Genomic DNA, 17318 nt, shown 5'->3' on the forward strand with positions numbered 1-17318 from the left:
TAGTCACATTAAGTTTCAAGGCCAAGTTTTTATTGTTGATGTCTTCTGATCTGAAGCACTGGTTTCAGTCAATATCTACTAATTCTACTTCAAAAATGAGTTTGGCATTTGGTGGAATTCTGTGGGAAATTGTCAAGGTAAAACTGATGAAAAGTGCCTCTCCCCCAACCACTAACCTATAGCATAATACTAGAATTGTGAAATCTGGCTATTAGTAAAGTAATTTAAGCTCCAACGAAAGACTTGGTGTGGTGGCACACCCCTAAGCCACAACATTTGTGTGCTGGAGACAGAAATACTTCCAGGGAAGCCCAAAGAGAATGTCCCAATAAATTTAAGAGGAAGAGATTTGTCTTTGACTCAGAGGCTGGCTTGAGTTTCCTAAAAGTATCATATCCTTAGTGATCAATAGAAAGCAATCACAAAAGTCAAGTTTCAGCAGTATTCTTCTTACCTGAATGCCTCACTAATGCTACAGAATTAGCCACTATCTTATGAAGGCTGCTTGCTACTTAGTATTCAGAACATCTGAGTGAGTCAAAGTCTGTACAAGTCAGAATATGGCACCTACTGTGAATTCAAAGCTAAGTTGGTGACATACAGCTTTAATGCCAGCACTGGGAAACAGGCATGCAGATCTGAGTTCCAGGACAGCCAGGGCTACACAGAGAAACCATCTCCAAAAAACAGTCTTTCATTATACACATGAGATTAGTCTTGATGCTTTCACATGAGATGAAACTGCAGGCAAGCTGAAATGAATTTAACTTTTCTTAAGACTACAGAGAGGACTTCCAACCTTAACCTCACTCCTTATCCCCCAAAATCCCAATATCAAAACTAATTTTGCCAACAAGAATGGAATCAACACCTAAAAATTACTTCCCACTTAACTATTGGATTAAAGTCTTAAATGGTCTACAATCATTGCCTTTCTGCTTTTTGTAAATGTTGACAAACCAGTTTGTCATAGAAGTACTGTAATTATTAATAAATGCTTACTAACATTATTTGTCCTGTGGTCTCTGTCATTTTTCATGTGGTAACCATCACTTACGTTCTATTTCTAAGATTTGAATCCTCAGTCACTGGCCCCGATCTGTGGGAATTTTGTTTTGGGGTGTGTGTGTGTGTGTGTGTGTGTGTGTGTGTGTGTGTGTGTGTTAAATTCTAAAGGAAAAAGGATACTTGGCGTCAGGCTGTCCTTTCTTTCCATAGGCCCATTCTGGTTCAATCTCCAGTCGAGCCTTTTCTCCTTTACTCATAGTCAGGAGCGCTTCATCCCACTAAAAGCAAGAACAAAATACATGTGATTACAGAACGCAAATAAACATTTTTTAATTCTATTGGTGCTGCAGAGATGGCTTCTTAACACTTTGGCAGAATTCAGTTCTCAGCACCCACATCAGGCAGCTCCTATCTGCCTCTAACTCCAGCTCAATAATTTTGTTTGTTTGAGACAGATCCTGGTTATTCTATGTAGCTGTAGCTTATGTGCCCTTTGTCCACCAGCTGGTCTTGAATTCATACAGAACCACTTGCCTCTGCCTCTCAAATGCTAGGGTTAAAGTGTGTGCCACCATGACTTAACTGTAAAAATAACCTTTAAAAAGTTCTATTATTGCCCTAAGGTAATATGCTTGGATGAATTCCTAAATCCATCTTCAATTTCCTTAACATGAAGTTTCAACAAGTTAAAAGCAAAGCTCCAGTCAGCCTTTTTTTTTTTGTTAGGTTGGAGATCAAACCTTGTACATTTTAGTCAAGCTACATCTTGTACTAAAACCTCTGACCTGCTGTTTTACATTGTTTGAGTTCTACACAGAATTTGAGTTCTACACAGAAGTCTTTAAGTCTCAGATTTACAGAAAGCAGTATGTCATATTTTTGTAGCTACATTAAGTAAACATTTTGCATGTTACCATTTGAGTTTCTGAGAAAGAATTTAAACAGGTAGTTCTAACAAAACATAATTTGAGGAAATTATCAACTCAACTTCTAATTTCTTCAATACACTGTATTAATAGTTAATCTTACTTAAGGCTAACTTCGCCTTAAGGTTTACTTTGTTATTTCTCACATGTTTGGACAAATAAAAGCATGTTGATGTCTCAAAGATTTTTAGAAGAAATAAATTGTACTTCAATAGAATAGATTTCTTCTCTATATGTGCCAACAAACGTTCTGCCTGGGACCGAACTAGGACCTCTGAATGTGGGTGAATTGGGGAGCTCCTGGCAGTGGGACCAGGACTCATCTCGAAATGGCTTCTGGAAACACATTCCCTAGGGTGGGACACCTTGCTCAGCCTTGACACTGGAGGGGTGAGGGTGTAGAGGGAGCGTGTGTGTGTGTGGAGGGGGCTTGGTCCTGCCTCAACTTAGTATGCCAGACTTGCCAGACTTTGTTGACTCTCCAAGGGAGGCCTTACCCTCTCTGAGGGGGGGTTTGGGGAGAAGAGGAGGTGGGAGGAGGAACTGGGATTGGTATGTAAAATTAAAAAAACAACTCTTTTTTCTAATAAAAAAATATTAATTATGAAAGGCTGTTTTATCACAGTATTAACTTTCAAAGTAAGCTTATACATAGAAACTACTGTATGAGTCCCCATTATATTAAATTATACTCCCTAAAACTTATAGCTCTGGAGTTTGTCAGTATTGTTTATTTGTTCAGATAGGGTCTCTATGTAGCCCTGGCTGGAGCCTCCACAGATCTAGCTACATCTGCTTGGAGTGCTTGGATGAAAGGTGTGAACAAGCATTCCTGGCCCAGGATTCTTACTTTATAGATGGGGAAACTGACACCTAGAAAACTTGTAACCAGGTCAGCCAGCAAGGATACTATAAAGTTTTTCTGACTTAGGTTATTTTCCTTATATCTCCAAACCTAATTCTTGGATTTTTACAAAATGTTTTTTGATGTTTTGGTGGTTTGAATGATAATGCCCCCATAGGATCAGATAATTGAGTGCTTAGTCCCCATTTGGTAACTGCTTTGAAGGATTAGGAAGTGTGGATTTACCAGGTGTGGTGGTGCACACCTTTAATCCCAGCATTTGGGAGCCAGAGGCAGGTGAATCTCTGAGTTAGAGGCTAGTCTGGTCTACAAAGTCAGTTCCAGGACTGCCAAGGCTGATAAACAGAGAAAACCTGTGTGTGTGTGTGTGGGGGGGGGGGGGGCAGGTTACTGGTGGGGAGAGTGTGGTTTTGTTGGAGGAGGTGTGTTGCTGGGAATGGACTTTGAGGTTTCAAATGCCCATGCCAGGCCCAGTGTCTCTGTCTCTCTGCCTGGTGCCTGCAGATCTGGATGTAAAGCTCTCAGCTACTTTTCTAGCACCATGCCTTCATGCTCCCTACCATGACATGAATGGACTAAGTAAGTGTGAAACTGTACACAAGCCTCCAATTATAAGAGCTGCCTGGGTTATGGTGTCACTTCACAGCAAAAGTAATAACGGAAGACACATTCAGAATCTAACCTAGCTAGGACCCTGTGTATACTAGTCAAGTGTTCCATCACAAAACTGCTCCCCATCCCCACAATCTAAACTTCTGTTAGAATACCTAGAGATTCATTTGCCATCTTTATTTACTTACTCCTCTGATAACCTTGCCTACTCCAACCTTGAAGCTTAAAGGCTTGGCATTTTTCTTCTTCTTTGAACCTGCAAAACAGATTTACCTTTTAATCACATACTATAGTTTTAATTACCTTCTAAACTGTATTATTAAAGTATTTAAAAACTGCTCAACAAAGTTATAAAAAAAAAAAAACCCTTAAAACATGTGTATGTGATTGATTGTTGTACCACATACATACATAGCTACCTACAACTGCATATAGCCTCAAGATGAACAAAACCTGAAAGCAGAGATCTGGACCACTAAATAACAAGCTATATTGACTTCCTTGAGGCAGAATCTCACTGTGTAGCTGGCCTAGCACTCACTACTTAGACCCTGAACTTACAGTGAATTTCCTGCCTTTTGTCTCCAGAGTGCTGGGATTATTTTTAATCTGTTTTTACATTAAAATTGTAAAGCATTCTGGGACATGGCTAGGTTAGAATATTGCTTTTCTTTCTAACCTGATACTGAGGCTTGGTCCCCAATGTCACAGTGTTGCAAGTTTAAGGGAACCTGTAAGAGGTAATTAGATGCATAAAGGGTATGAATTTTTTTTTTTTTTAAATACGAACAAGTTCCTCACTCCTGTGGTGCTTAGTAGTTAAATGCAGAATAGACTATTAGCAAAGCAAATGGAGTACTGACCTCCCTCAATCATGGCCACACAAGTGCTTTTCTTCATGTGGTCCCCACTTTCTTAGGACAGACAGCACTTGACTTCGGGAGCGGGAGCAGATGCCACTTCCACTGTGTTCTTGGAGTGCCACAACTAACAGCCATGCTAAACCTCTTTAATAAGTCTCAAGAGTTCAAAAACAGACATAAAGCTTTCCTTAAGTTCTGCATCCTTTGCTTCCCAAATGATCATGATTAGCCAGCCAACAACCCATGAATGGTAGACCACCACCAAGAAAATCTTGGTACAAAAGACATCAGGGAAAAGTAATAGCAAAGCAAAAAGAATGACCTTTTGCTTATCTGTCTAGTGCACAAACGATAAGACTTACTTGTTTGAATATTAGTGTCAAAAACAGTTCCATCTGGGAGTGTCCCTGTATACCAGCAGTGAACAACGTCTCCCTTTTTAGGAAAGTTGGTTTTATCTCCCTTTTTTAGAACAGATTTTGTATATTTCGGTGGACCCTAAAAATAAAATACATATTTATGTCCTTTTAAAAAGATGACAGAATACTTACAAATAATGGTTACTAAAGTTAGGTCAGGGTAACAAACTACTTGTAGCCAACATGAGTTAAGAAAATAACCCAATGATGAGAATATTATTCACATAGGAGGCCACAATTTCATGTCAAATAACTTACAGTATCTTTGGAAACTAAAATTCTCATGGCATGACTTTGTTAATCATTCAATACCATAAATTCTCAAAGTTAGAAAAATAATACTAAATTCCTAAGGTACTATGACATTCCATAGCCCATGCCAATTACTAGATTTTTTTTTTTTTGATCGTATGCAGTGAAAATGAATACAGTGACGTTGCCTCCATCCACAGCCTGACTATGACCCCTCAAGAATCTTAGATGGATCCAGGAATGGTGGCGTGCAACTTTAATCCCAGCACTCAAAGAGGCAGGGGAAGGCAGATCTGTGAATTCAAGGCCAGCCTAGTCTACGGATCAATTTCCAGGCCAGTCAGATTTGCAAGCTGAGATCCTGCCAACAACAACAACAACAACAAATTTTGGAGGGAAAAAATACTCATACAAATAAATGGTTCCTGTATTCAGAAATGGATCTGCATTATTCACATTAATTTTTGGTTTATAAATATAAAAAAAAATCTTTTAGCAAGGCTAGTTCTCAAGGATTTAAAAATCTGTTTGGTTCCTGAGTTTGGAAATGAGAGAAATAGTGTCATTATTCTTTCTTCCTTACCTAGTTGCAATTGGTCAAGTCATGTATTCAATTGTCTGACTCCCTTAACTCTAGATTCCTGAACTTTTCAGAACTTGAATTAAACTTGTTTAGTCTTTCTGCTAATAGTCTCTCCCTTTGATAAAGATTTTATTGACCAAACTAGCCAGGGTTTTATCCTTTTCTGGGCTAGGTCTGAATCTTGACCTGTGAAGACTGGAGGAGCAGTAATAGTTTCCAGTAGCTCAAGGGCCTTATTCTAGGCCAGTGGGTTACAACCCTTTGGGGTCATATACCAGATATCCTACATATCAGATATTTACATTATGATTCATAACAGTACCAAAATTAGTTATGAAGTAGCAAGGAAATTTTATGTTTGTGGGTTACCACAACATGAGGAACAGTATGAAAGGGTCACAACATTAGGAAGGCTGAGAGCCACTGCTCTAGGATTACCCTTCTGAGAAATTCAACACTTCCTGTTATAGAAGATTACCTTAAGGTGTGTTACTTTTGTTTATGTTGCATTTGTTTAACTCTGTGAAGCTGTGTTACTGTGCCTGTCTAAAACACCTGATGGTCTAATTAAGAACTGAACAGCCAAAAGCAAAGCAGGAGAAAGGATAGGCGGGGCTGGCAGGCAGAGAGAATAAATAGAAGGAGAAATCAGAGGAAAGAAATTAGTAGCCAGAGAAGAAGGAGGACTCCAGGGGCCAGCCACCCAGCTACACAGTAAGCCATGAAGTAAAAGTAAGATTTACAGAAGAGAACAGGAAAAGCCCAGAGGCAAAAGGTAGACGGGATAATTTAAGTTAAAGAAAGCTAGCAAGAAACATGCCAAACTAAGGCCAGGCATTCATAAGTAATAATAAGCCTCCGTGTGTGATTTATTTGGGAGCTGGGTGGAGGGCCCCCCCAAAATAGCAAAAACAACCAACACTTCCAGAAGAATTTCCTGTCTGTTCTAGCCATCCTAAAGCTTAAGGCTCTTGTCTCAGTCTGTGTTTAAGAGCCTAACTGGCAACACAGGTTTCCTATTCCCCTTGGGTTGGGTCTTAAGAACATCTCACTTCCTGCCCCCATTAAAGTCTTTGCCATTCCCTCTCCTCACTGTTACTCTTCCTTAAAAGGCCCAGTCACCCACACATATAAATGGGGCTTCGGTCTGAACAAAACTGTCTGTGCCAATTTAAAAGTCTGCTTAGTGCATCTTTGACATAGGTAATTCTTGAGTGATGTTAAAAATTACTACTCTATGCTACTGTTTCTGGGATTACCATTTCATAATTGCCTACTACAGCTAGCACAGTGGAGGCCCTGGCAGCAAAAGTAGCTACAACAGTTAATCTTTCATTCTATTGGACATGATAAATTTAATTCAATAGTTATATACATTTCGATTGGCTTTGAAAATTATAAATTTATAAACTCAAGTTCCATTTGCTTTTGGGATACCATCTTACAAGGACTCCAATTTGCAGTAAGGCTCGTTAAGGAAGGGAATGGCTCAGTTGCCTTTAGCCTACTGGCTATCGGTGGGTTAGGACTTCTGTTAGTCTTTTCTGTGTCGAACACACAGATTGCAAGCCCAGTGCCACTTTGAGATCTTTGGCAGCAGTTAACTCTGCAGCTCACACACGACTGAGCCTGTATGATAATGAGTATTCAGAGACGGGTAATGCCTGGGGGGCACTCACCAACCTAAGACAGAGCGCCTGTGTGGCCTCGGCAGGTGTCTCCATGACGGGTAAGGTGACCTACTGATGTCCCACACAACCTAAGTCAGAAGCTCATTTTTTAATAAAAGGGGGACCTGTAGGGCCCTGTCCGCCCCCCCCCCTTTTGGGTAACTGTTGCCTTGCTTGCTGACCTTGACCTTGATATCCTCCCTATGCTAATTCCCTGCCTGGTTCCACCCTCCTGAATGCTTAAGGGAAGTTCCTTGTCTGTGTATCCTGCATAATGGGTGTTAACAGCTTAGATGCAAGATTGTAAAACATCAGTAGCGAACTTCTGTCCTCCAGGTTTCTCCCATTGTGCTGTAAGCCTGTATTTAAAACCTCCTCCCTCCTTCAATAAATGGGATTTGGCATTAAAAAAAATAAAGAAAAAAATAAAAATATTACCAGAAAAAACAAAACAAAACAAACAAACAAACAAACAAAAATTACTACTCTAATGCCCAAAGGCCTACACCATAGAAGATACAATCTCTGTGGAATCTTTTCCATTTTCAAACTCAGGACACCTGCCAAGTATTCCTCTCTGCAACGCTTCCTGAATGAACACCTGACACTATGTTTCAATTTTTTATTTAAATTTTTTTAGTGTATATATACATGTGGGTCAGTTGATTCTCTTAGCCCCCACTCACCTTTTTTTAAAAGATTTACTTTTATCTGTGTGAATGTGAGTGCATTCCATATATTTGTGGGTGATTGTGAAGGCCAGTAGAGTCTGGTCCCTGGAGTTGGAGTAACAGGTAGTTATGAAAATGCCCACATGGGTGCTGGGAACTGAACTCATGTCCTCTGGGAAAGCAGAAAATGTTTTTAACTCCTGAGTCATCTCTCCAAGACTCATCTCCTTCCACTAAGTCTAGGGGACAAAATCTGGATGCCAGGCTTCCCACTACACAACTGTACTGGCCCAGCCATTTCACCAGCACTATATTGCAGTTCATAACAATAGTATACCTTATACAAGGAATTTTGCTTCCTCAGGAACTCAGTTTTGTCTGGAGATACTTTAGTTTAATGATGCAAAGATGTGTTGCATTCTTTTATGTTGCATTTGTTTAACTCTGTCAAACTTGTTACTTTACCTGTCTAAAACACCTGATTGGCCTAATAAAGAGTTGAACAGCCAATAACAAGGCAGGAAAAAGGATAGGCAGGGCTGGTAGGTACAGCAAATAAATAGGAGAAATCTGGGAGGAAAGCTCAAGGAGCAGGATAAGAAGGACTCTAGGGGCCAGTCACCCAGCTACACAGCAAGACAAGGAGTAAGACGTAAAGAAAGGTACACAGAAATAGAGAAAGGTAAAAGCCCAGAGGTAAAAGGTAGACGAGATAATTTAAGAAAAGCTGGCTAAGTCCAGGCATTCATAAATAAGAATAAGCCTCCATGTGATTTATCTGGGAATTGGGTGGCAGTCCCCCAATACAGCTAAGACCAAAAGAATAAAGACCCAAAAGAGTAAAAACAACCAGCTATACTTGGGGAAAAGGGTTTATTTTGGCCTTCATATCTCAATCACAGTTCATAACTAAGGGAAGTCAGGGAAGGCACTGACAGAGGAAAGGTTACTGGCTTGCTCAGATTGTGTTCTTTTGTTTGTTTGTTTTTTGAGACAGGGTTTCTCTGTGTAGCCCAGGCTGGCCTCAAACTCACAGAGATCTGCCTGGCTCTGTCTCCTGAGTGCTGGGATTAAAGGCATGCACCACCACCACCCATGCACCACCACTGCCCATCCTTCAGCTTGTGTTCTTACATAACCTTAGGCCACTTGCCCACATCAATCAAGAGAATGCCCCCACAGACATGCCCACAGGCCAATCCGATGGCAGCAAATCTTCGATGGTAGTTCCCTTTTCCCATGTGACTGGTTTTGTCGTGTTGACAGAACTAACAGCACAGATATCTACTACACATTCTACAGCCCCAAATAGCATCCATCAACAAAGAAATAATAAATTGAGCCCCAGAGCTCCCCTTATTTGCCAACAAACACAAAAAACCAAGTAAGCCAAAAAGTCTAATTTGGGCACGGTAGCCTATCCAAATCCCAGCACTTGAGAGACGAGGAAGAAGGATCATGATGCGTTTGAGGGTTGCCTGGGTTGCAACAAACTCTGGGGATTTTGTCCCTGCTTCCCTTCTCCTTGGAGTGCTAGAATTACACACAATCTACTACTCTATCTGGCTGGCTTAATATGGGTTTTAGGGATTCAAGAGTACTTTCTCCTGTAATGCAAATATTTTTACCAACTGAGCCACTGCACCAGCCCATCATTTTCTTAAGAGAATGTATCCTGTCTGCTACATGAGTACCCATGAGAACAACGAATTGCATTCTGATTTTTAGAATACTGTCTTGTGACTTTTGCCTCAAATTAACCAAACTAACATGAATTCAGCCCAGGCCTAGTGAACACTTTCTGCTTGTTTCTTCACCATTTCTCCACTGTAGTTCCAAAGTACAAGCATAGAATATAACAACAGGGATGAGCACAGTATCACTGAGAGGATCCAGGAAGAGAGAGAGTGTGTAATTGACTTCAGTGTTCCCAATTTAATAAAATAAATGAGATCCTTAGTTCTAAGGACACAGGAAAAGTAAAAGGAGATGTAAGTATTCACAGGACTTCCAATGAATCATAGTCAAACCTACAGGTCCTTACAAAAATTACCCTTTAAAATTCTCTGCATTGGCTGGGCGGTGGTGGTGCACACCTTTAATCCCATCACTCTGGGATACAGAGGCAGGGGGATCTCTGTGAGTTCAAGGCCAGCCTGGTCTACAAAGTGATTTCTAAGACAGGTTCCAAAGCTATACAGAGAAAACCTGTCTAGGAAAAAAAATTTTTTTTTTGTTTTAATGCATTGTTTCTAGCTCCTAAGAAACTGTATTTTACTACAATTCTTTTTCTTTACTTTTTTTTTTTTTTTTTTGGTTTTTCAAGACAGGGTTTCTCCATGTAGTTTTGGTGCCTGTCCTGGATCTTGCTTGCTCTATATTTTCTTGGCGACAGGGTCGTACTACATAGCCCTCACTGATTTGGTAATCAAATACATACACCAGGCTGGCCTTGAAGTCACAGAGACCTGCCTTCCTCTGCCTCCTGAGGGTTAGGATTAAAGGTATGTGCCATCACCACCACCCCCTTTCTTAACTCTTTAACAGTGTATGAGCTTATCTTATATCACGTCTAATTTTCATGAGGATAAGCTATGCTTTTGAAACCCTATAGTAATCATAGATTTATTTACTTTTGTAGCCACTTAATATTTATTCAATAGATAAAACAGTCATCAGACATAGTTATAATAAAACTCGAAATTCTTCTGTGTGTACATACCCACAAACAACTTGTGCTTTCTGAAAAAGATTATGCAAAATTAACTGGCTTTAATCACATAACTATCTGACTTTACTATACCTTAACTTTCAGTCTGTGAACACATACCCAAGCTATAAAACTAAATATAGATTATTATCATTGATACTGACTGCTTGCAATGAATGAGCTTAAAGCTGGGCCTACAATTCCTGTACTTAGGTGAGTGAGGCAGGGAAAAAAAAAAAATCAAGAGTTTGAAGCCAACCTAGACTAAAAGCAAAACCCTATATCCAAAAAAATAAATAAACCCCCAAATGATTTATCAGATTCTTCAAAGTTTATGTAAGAATGTAAAACCTGGGTTGGGAAAATGAGGCATGAACTGTTTCCAAAGCCCAGCACATCATGTTCATTAGAAAAAGCTAAAAATAACTTAAAAGGAAGTTTCTTTAATTCAACCCAACTTGGCTACAGAATCAGGTTCTTAAAATAGTTCAGAAAGCCTGGGAGCTCTGGCCAGAAGCTACTAGCTCTTGGGTTTATTTCTATACCAAGGATAGGGAGTCAGTGCACTCCAAATCACAGCTTCCCTCTGAAAAAGTAGCTGTACTCAACCACACGTAGTTTATTTAGAGATATAAAGCAAATGTTAGCTGAGGTGGGGGGAGGCGGTCCCTGCTAGTCGTGATGGAGGCCAGCCTGCACAACTTAGTGAAGCCCTTCTCAAAATTAAAACAAGTACTTGGAATTAATTTAGTGGTAGAGCACATCACACATGCATGAGGTCCTAGGTTCAGCCCCTAGTACTAAAAGAAGAAAAAAGTAAAAACTATCAGATACAAACCTCCTCAAGAGTCTCTTCAGACTTGGTTTCTTTGGGTTTATCGTCATTAAGCTTCACATTTTTCACTTGCTCAGACACTTTACTTACAGTTTCAGTACCCTTGAAACGCTGTAAAAAATATTCTAACATGAGTACTGAGGACAGGCCAGCAACTAGGAAGAGTATCTAGATTTAACCCTTCCAATAAATGAGCACCTGCACAATGAAGACACATTTATGTATCAATAACTCAAACAAAAGCAAATCACCCAAGGGAATCATCTAAAAACAAAGATATTACTGATTTAAATATATAAAGTCAATAAATTATGACCTCAAACCATTTCATGATATAAATTCTAAACAAGCACCATGACCTTCAGACAAGGAAGTCAGGCCGGGCGGCAGTGGCACACGCCTTTAATCCCAGCACTTGAGAGACAGAGCCAGGCGGATATCTGTGAATTCGAGGCCAGCCTGGTCTACAGAGTGAGATCCAGGACAGGCACCAAAACTACACAGAGAAACACTGTCTCGAAAAACAAAACAAACAGACAAGGAAGTCAGACGCATCCTACTCAAAGCTCCTTCAATAAAAAGTCCTTTTTTGTAGATGATAATCACTTTGTAGTAAACAAACATTAAAGAATTTCTTTAAATCTGTTTTTATCATCTAAACTAGTCTAAGTTCTTCCATGACATAGAACTCACTGTTTCCACATAACATGTTATAACAGTGTAGAGAATGTCAACTGGCTTACCAGATTTACGACCTAAGAATTTGTGTGTTTATTTATACCACTAGGAGTTTTGTTTTTTTGGTTTTTTTTTTTTTTAAATCTGGTTCCTTTAAAAATAACCCCCAATACTCAACCATGTTGTAAACTAGGCTTGCTTGATATGACAGAAAGTCCAATTATGATCACACTTAAGAAAAACTGCAGGTGGAAAAACCTAACTTATTCTTCAAAAAAAGTGCACTTAAAATTTGTATGTGGAAATAAAATTTCTAACTGAAGTTCTTCTAATAGGATGTTATAACTTACCTTAGTTTCAAAAAGATGGTTATAGGCTGTAACCAAATGATCCTTATTAGCAGTCTTAGCTACATTTTTAATGTTTCCCAATAGTTTATGTTCTGCAAGAAACTACAAAGAAAAAAAGCTCATTAGTTAAAACAATTTCCCTAGAGTAGGAAGGATCTAAAATTAGAAAATGGAGCCTGGAGTTGAGGATGTAGCTCAGCAGGTAGAGTGCTTGCCTTGTACGCACAAAACCCTGGGATCCATTCCACACACCACATAAACTGGGTTTGGAGACACACACCTAAAATCCCAGCATTGAGAAGTATCAAGGCCATGGCCAGGTACACAGTGAATTCAAGACTAGGCTGAGATACATGAGATCCTGTCTCAGAAGAAAACAAAGAAAGAAATGGAGCCTGGTGTGATAGAACTGTAGTGAGGCAGGAGGATCCCTTGAGCTCAGGAATTCAAGACTAGTCTGAACAAATAATAAGACCCTGTCTCAAACCAAGAAACTTAGAAACAATCTTTTGGTGCTAGGTACTATGTTTCAATAGTAACAATGAAGAAATAAACACTGCCATTTTTATATCCATTTTGAAAAGGCATATTTTGAAATACCAGGAATTAAAGAGTTAGAACTATAGTATGTATGGGAGACAGAGATTCACTTTAACCTTTCTCCCATTACAGAACACACAGAAAAGATTATTTAGACATTAAGCATACTATAAGCAGCTGCCCTGGTAAAATGCTACTTGGCATGCCTTTAGAAGTCTACAAGTTGTCCTCTGACTTCTAGTGTCATGGCACTCAAGCCCACACACATTAAGCCAAGAAATAAATGTAAAATAACAAAGCACGTGTGAGGCTAAGCCAGAATGGAGAGTTCTAGACCATCTTATGCTACTACACAGTAAGACTATCTCAAGAAACAACAAAAAAGCAATAATAATAATAATAATAAAATTAATTCATAGTATATTTATCTTAAAATCAGGTGAGAGTTAGAAATCTTGTGTTAAAAATTGAATAAAAAATTCTTGTGTATGTCAGTTTGGACACACAAAAAGCATGCATGGTGTACTCAAGTCCTCACTTTCCACCTTGTTTGAGACAGGGTCTCTCTTACTGTCTAGGGGGCCTAAGAGCTCCCAAGGATTCTCTAGTCTCCACTTTCCATGCAGCCCTGTGATTTTAAGTACTACCACCTCCTGCAGCTTCAGACAGTCTGGGCATCCTAACTCACAGCACCATACTTGTGTGCAAACCCTTTACCCACTGAACCGTTTCTCCAGCCCTTTACTGTCGTTTGCTTCCTTCACTGTATTTGGAAGCTGCTGGTCTCCAAGTTTTCTTAAAGTTGTTTTAGCACCTAAGAGTTTTTCTTTTGTTAACTACCTTCATCACTATTGCATTTTCCCCTCTTTGCTGTCCCCGTCCCCCTCCCCCGCCGCCGCCTTTTTTTTGAGATGGAGGGTCTCAATATGTAACCCTGGTCAGCCTAGAATTCACACTGTTGTTCAGGCTGACCTGGAATCCAGAGATCTGCCTACTTATCCCTCTGGGATTAAAGGTGTGCACCACTACCTGTGCTACAGATGGATGGCTAAGATGGAGAAAAGGCTGAAAACTGCATTAAAAAGAAATTTTCAACGATAAAAGACCGGTGAAACGAAATAAAAGTTGGCTATATAGAAGTAATCAGTTACTTCAGCGCTCTTGTGATTTCTCTTAAAGAGCCCAGGAAAATATCTAAAATACAACTATCTAATATTTTACGATTAACAGAAATAATGACCATCAACTAATTAAGGTAAGAGAATGATCACTGGGGACTATGCATTATTTTTTTTACAAAATATTATGATGTTCCAAATCTCTTGAAATTGTCCAAATCAGGTCATTTTAACCTAGGAGTATAAAAGAAGAAAAAAAAATAAAGTCTACATTGGGATAAGCTGTTTAAAGACAGCTTAAAGTAGTACCGTTTTGAGGTATTAAATGTCTAACTCTACTTCTGTTGAAAAGCAGAATGGCTCAAGAAAAAATAATCCCATTAAAATGGCATAAGGGTCTATCTGCATGGTATCTTTTCCTTTTCACTCTTGTATATTTAAATATGGAGCATAGTTCTTATTCTTACTACATATGTTTCATAAATACTGGCTTAACTATGTCCTGATGCCAGAATAATTATGTACATGGGAGGAATTGGAAGTGTAAGAGTTCTTGAATCTCCCCATCAAGATCCTGGAAAAACACAGGCCTGAGTATGTGAATGATCACTGCAAAATATGGATTTAAATGGCTATCACCAAAAGCATTTTCATACTCTGGAATCACAGAACGCTCGATTATTTAGCATTTAGAATTTGAAAAACTGTAAGAAAATCAAATTTCAAGCCGCACCTTCTAATTTCAACGTGTACCACCATTCAGCAATTTAAAGAGATAAGGAACACGACGACGACATAGTGGCGCATGACTGTTATCCCTAGTCTTCAGGAGGTGAAGGAAAGGGGATCAGGAGTTTGTGGCCAGTCTGGGCTATGTCAGAAGTTGCCCCAAAAAGACATTAAAAGGGGGGGAGGGGGTCGCCGGAATTATCATTTCTGAAGGACAAAAAGTCAAGTGTCCGATAAAAACAACCTGTGACTAAAAAAATGGGTGACTAAGATGGAGACCAGGCCGAAAACTGCATTAGAAAACTACAATTTTTCAAATCTGCGTGTTTATAACCATAGGAGAGGCCACAGTACAAAAATTTCACATTTTAATTCCCCTAAGTATTAAAGGTAAAGGGATTTTCTAACAAAAAAATGTTAAACCGTAATATTATGAGTTTTGAAAAATCACAGATTATTTAGTAAATTGGTAAAACCAGTAAGATGCACACACGACGTCCCACATCTTTACACCCCTCCCTCCCATTTCCCAGTGGCCAGCACGCTGCGCCCGGGAAGCCTGCATGCGCGGTTCCCCGGCCCCCGCCTCAGACCCCAAGACCTCAGGTCCGACTGAAATCTACGACTGCAGCCCGCTCGCCAGCCCTAAGAAACAAGGCCGATCCCCGCGGAAGCAGGGGCGGCCCAAGGGGCGGGAGGGTGGGAGCTCACGCGGGCCGCTCGGGCCTGGCCAGCACCGGCCACAGAAGGCGAGGGCGGGGGCACCGAGGAATCCGGGATGTAAGGCATCTCCGGGGGGGGTGAAGCGGCCCTGGATCGCCCCGGCCCGGCCGCCCAGGTGCCTCAGGTACCGAATCTGAACCGTGATCCTGCAGAAACTTGATAATGTCCTTCTTGGGCAGCTGCTCGCTGCGCAGCTGCTCCACGGTCCATGCACGCTGGGGAACAGCCGCCGCCATCTTCCCCCGCTGCCGCCGCTGCACTGAGCCAGCCCGCCTCAGTCCGGCGGCGCCCCGCCTCCGGGGCGTGGCCTGGGTTTGCGCCACGCTCTAGGGGTGGGGCCTCTCAGCCTCTCTGAGTCAGCCCGCCAGTCCTGCGTGGCCCCGCCCCCGAGGCGTGGCCAGAGCATGCGCCGGGCTCGAGGGGGCGGGGCCTCAGCTCATTCCTGGCCCCCCGGCCTGCAGAGGCGAGGCTGCTGTGATCTAACAAGGAATGGGACGTGGGCTCGGGCGATGTCAAGGCTGGGCTGGGAGGACTCTGTTGAGTAGAATGAAAAAATCTGTGCAGATAGCTTTGCCAACTGAATGCAGTGATGTCAAACCTCTTTACTTTGACGCTTTGTGAGGCATTCTTTGGGCAGTCATTACCCACACTGGTTTTTTAATTTTTATAGCCTACCATGTCTTTAGAGGTACAGATAGTAAACCGTTTAAAGGAAATAGCTGCATTTGGGTTTCCGTCTCATTTTTATCTAGTTCTACCCTAATCTCATCTGAATTGGCTTAGACCTTGCCCATCAAAAGTTTATTTACACAAAACTAAATGCAGACCGCCCCCAAATCAAACGACAGATGTTTGTGTACAAATTTAGAAACTTGAATAGAACACCGTGATGAAGCTCCACTTAAAATACCTCTTTCCGATAGTGAGGGTGGCGTACAGCAAGAGCTATATGATGTGTTTGTACTTGGCTTCAGTAACGGATGGAACGGGTTTGCACCGGATTTGTACTTGGTAACCCAAGTCTGAAGTAGAAATCTATGGCTAACAACTGCACAGGGACGCTCACTGCGCTAAACCTGTAATTATTATGTAATAGTGCAGATACACAGTACATGCCTGTAACACTTGAGAGCCCATATAGTCCCTTGCAAGCTGAGGCAAGACATTGGCCAGTTCAAGGCCATTTTGGTCTACATGAAGAGTTCCGGGCCAGAATGGGCCTCAGAGCAAGATTCTGTGTGAAGCAAAAAGCATACGGAGGAAAAAAAAAAATGAAATCCCAAGACAAAAATCTTACTTGTTTGAGTTTTCCAATAAATACAGGGCCAGAGCACATTCACTTTCATTAGACAGGAAAAATATTAAAATAATGGGTTGCCATTTCTGACACAGAAGACTTCACTTTTCTCAGCATAAATGGAGAATATGAATCATTTAACTCTGTCTCACTTTTGCTTTTATTCTCATCTTCAGGTTTAAATAGTCAATAATGTTAAGGTTACAAATTAATGAGTATGTACTTTCTCTGAGACCTCAAAGTTATGTATTATATAACATTATAAATGGTACTGTTAGCGGTGACACCTCATCATTGGAATTCTATTTACTTAAGTACTTCTAGCAAGGATGACCTTGAGCTCCTGATCCTCCAGCTTCCATCCACTTCGGGCAAGTGCCACCACGCCTGGTGGTAGATTGCATTTAAACTCTCCCGGGGAAGGAGGGGTAAAAAAAAAAAAAAAACTAAAACAAAAAACAACAACTTG

General features: G+C 40.6%; 1 protein-coding gene across 1 annotated transcript; it reads right to left on the reverse strand.

The window, feature by feature from the left end:
* Positions 1-8: 8 nt before the first annotated feature.
* Positions 9-15903, reverse strand: Fkbp3 (FKBP prolyl isomerase 3). Its single transcript, XM_059279862.1, has 7 exons — positions 15681-15903; positions 12443-12544; positions 11418-11525; positions 4637-4772; positions 3600-3667; positions 1189-1286; positions 9-119 (listed from the first exon to the last, which is right to left on the reverse strand). The coding sequence occupies exons 1-7, from the start codon at positions 15786-15788 to the stop codon at positions 65-67; spliced, it is 675 nt and encodes a 224-aa protein (XP_059135845.1). The 5' UTR covers positions 15789-15903; the 3' UTR covers positions 9-64.
* Between the last annotated feature and the right edge of the window lie 1415 nt (positions 15904-17318).

This window comes from Peromyscus eremicus, chromosome 14, assembly GCF_949786415.1.
Source record: "Peromyscus eremicus chromosome 14, PerEre_H2_v1, whole genome shotgun sequence".
NCBI classification, from domain to species: domain Eukaryota; kingdom Metazoa; phylum Chordata; class Mammalia; order Rodentia; family Cricetidae; genus Peromyscus; species Peromyscus eremicus.

Excerpts from the sequence above, each read along its gene's own strand:
- Fkbp3 (XM_059279862.1), bottom strand. The coding sequence starts at position 15,788 with ATGGCGGCGGCTGTTCCCCAGCGTGCATGGACCGTGGAGCAGCTGCGC. Across the intron at positions 1,287-3,599 it reads TAGGCAAGGTTATCAGAGGA|TGGGATGAAGCGCTCCTGAC; the intron begins GTAAGTAAATAA and ends TCTTGCTTTTAG. Across the intron at positions 120-1,188 it reads AAAGGACAGCCTGACGCCAA|AATTCCACCAAATGCCAAAC; the intron begins GTATCCTTTTTC and ends AATTTCCCACAG.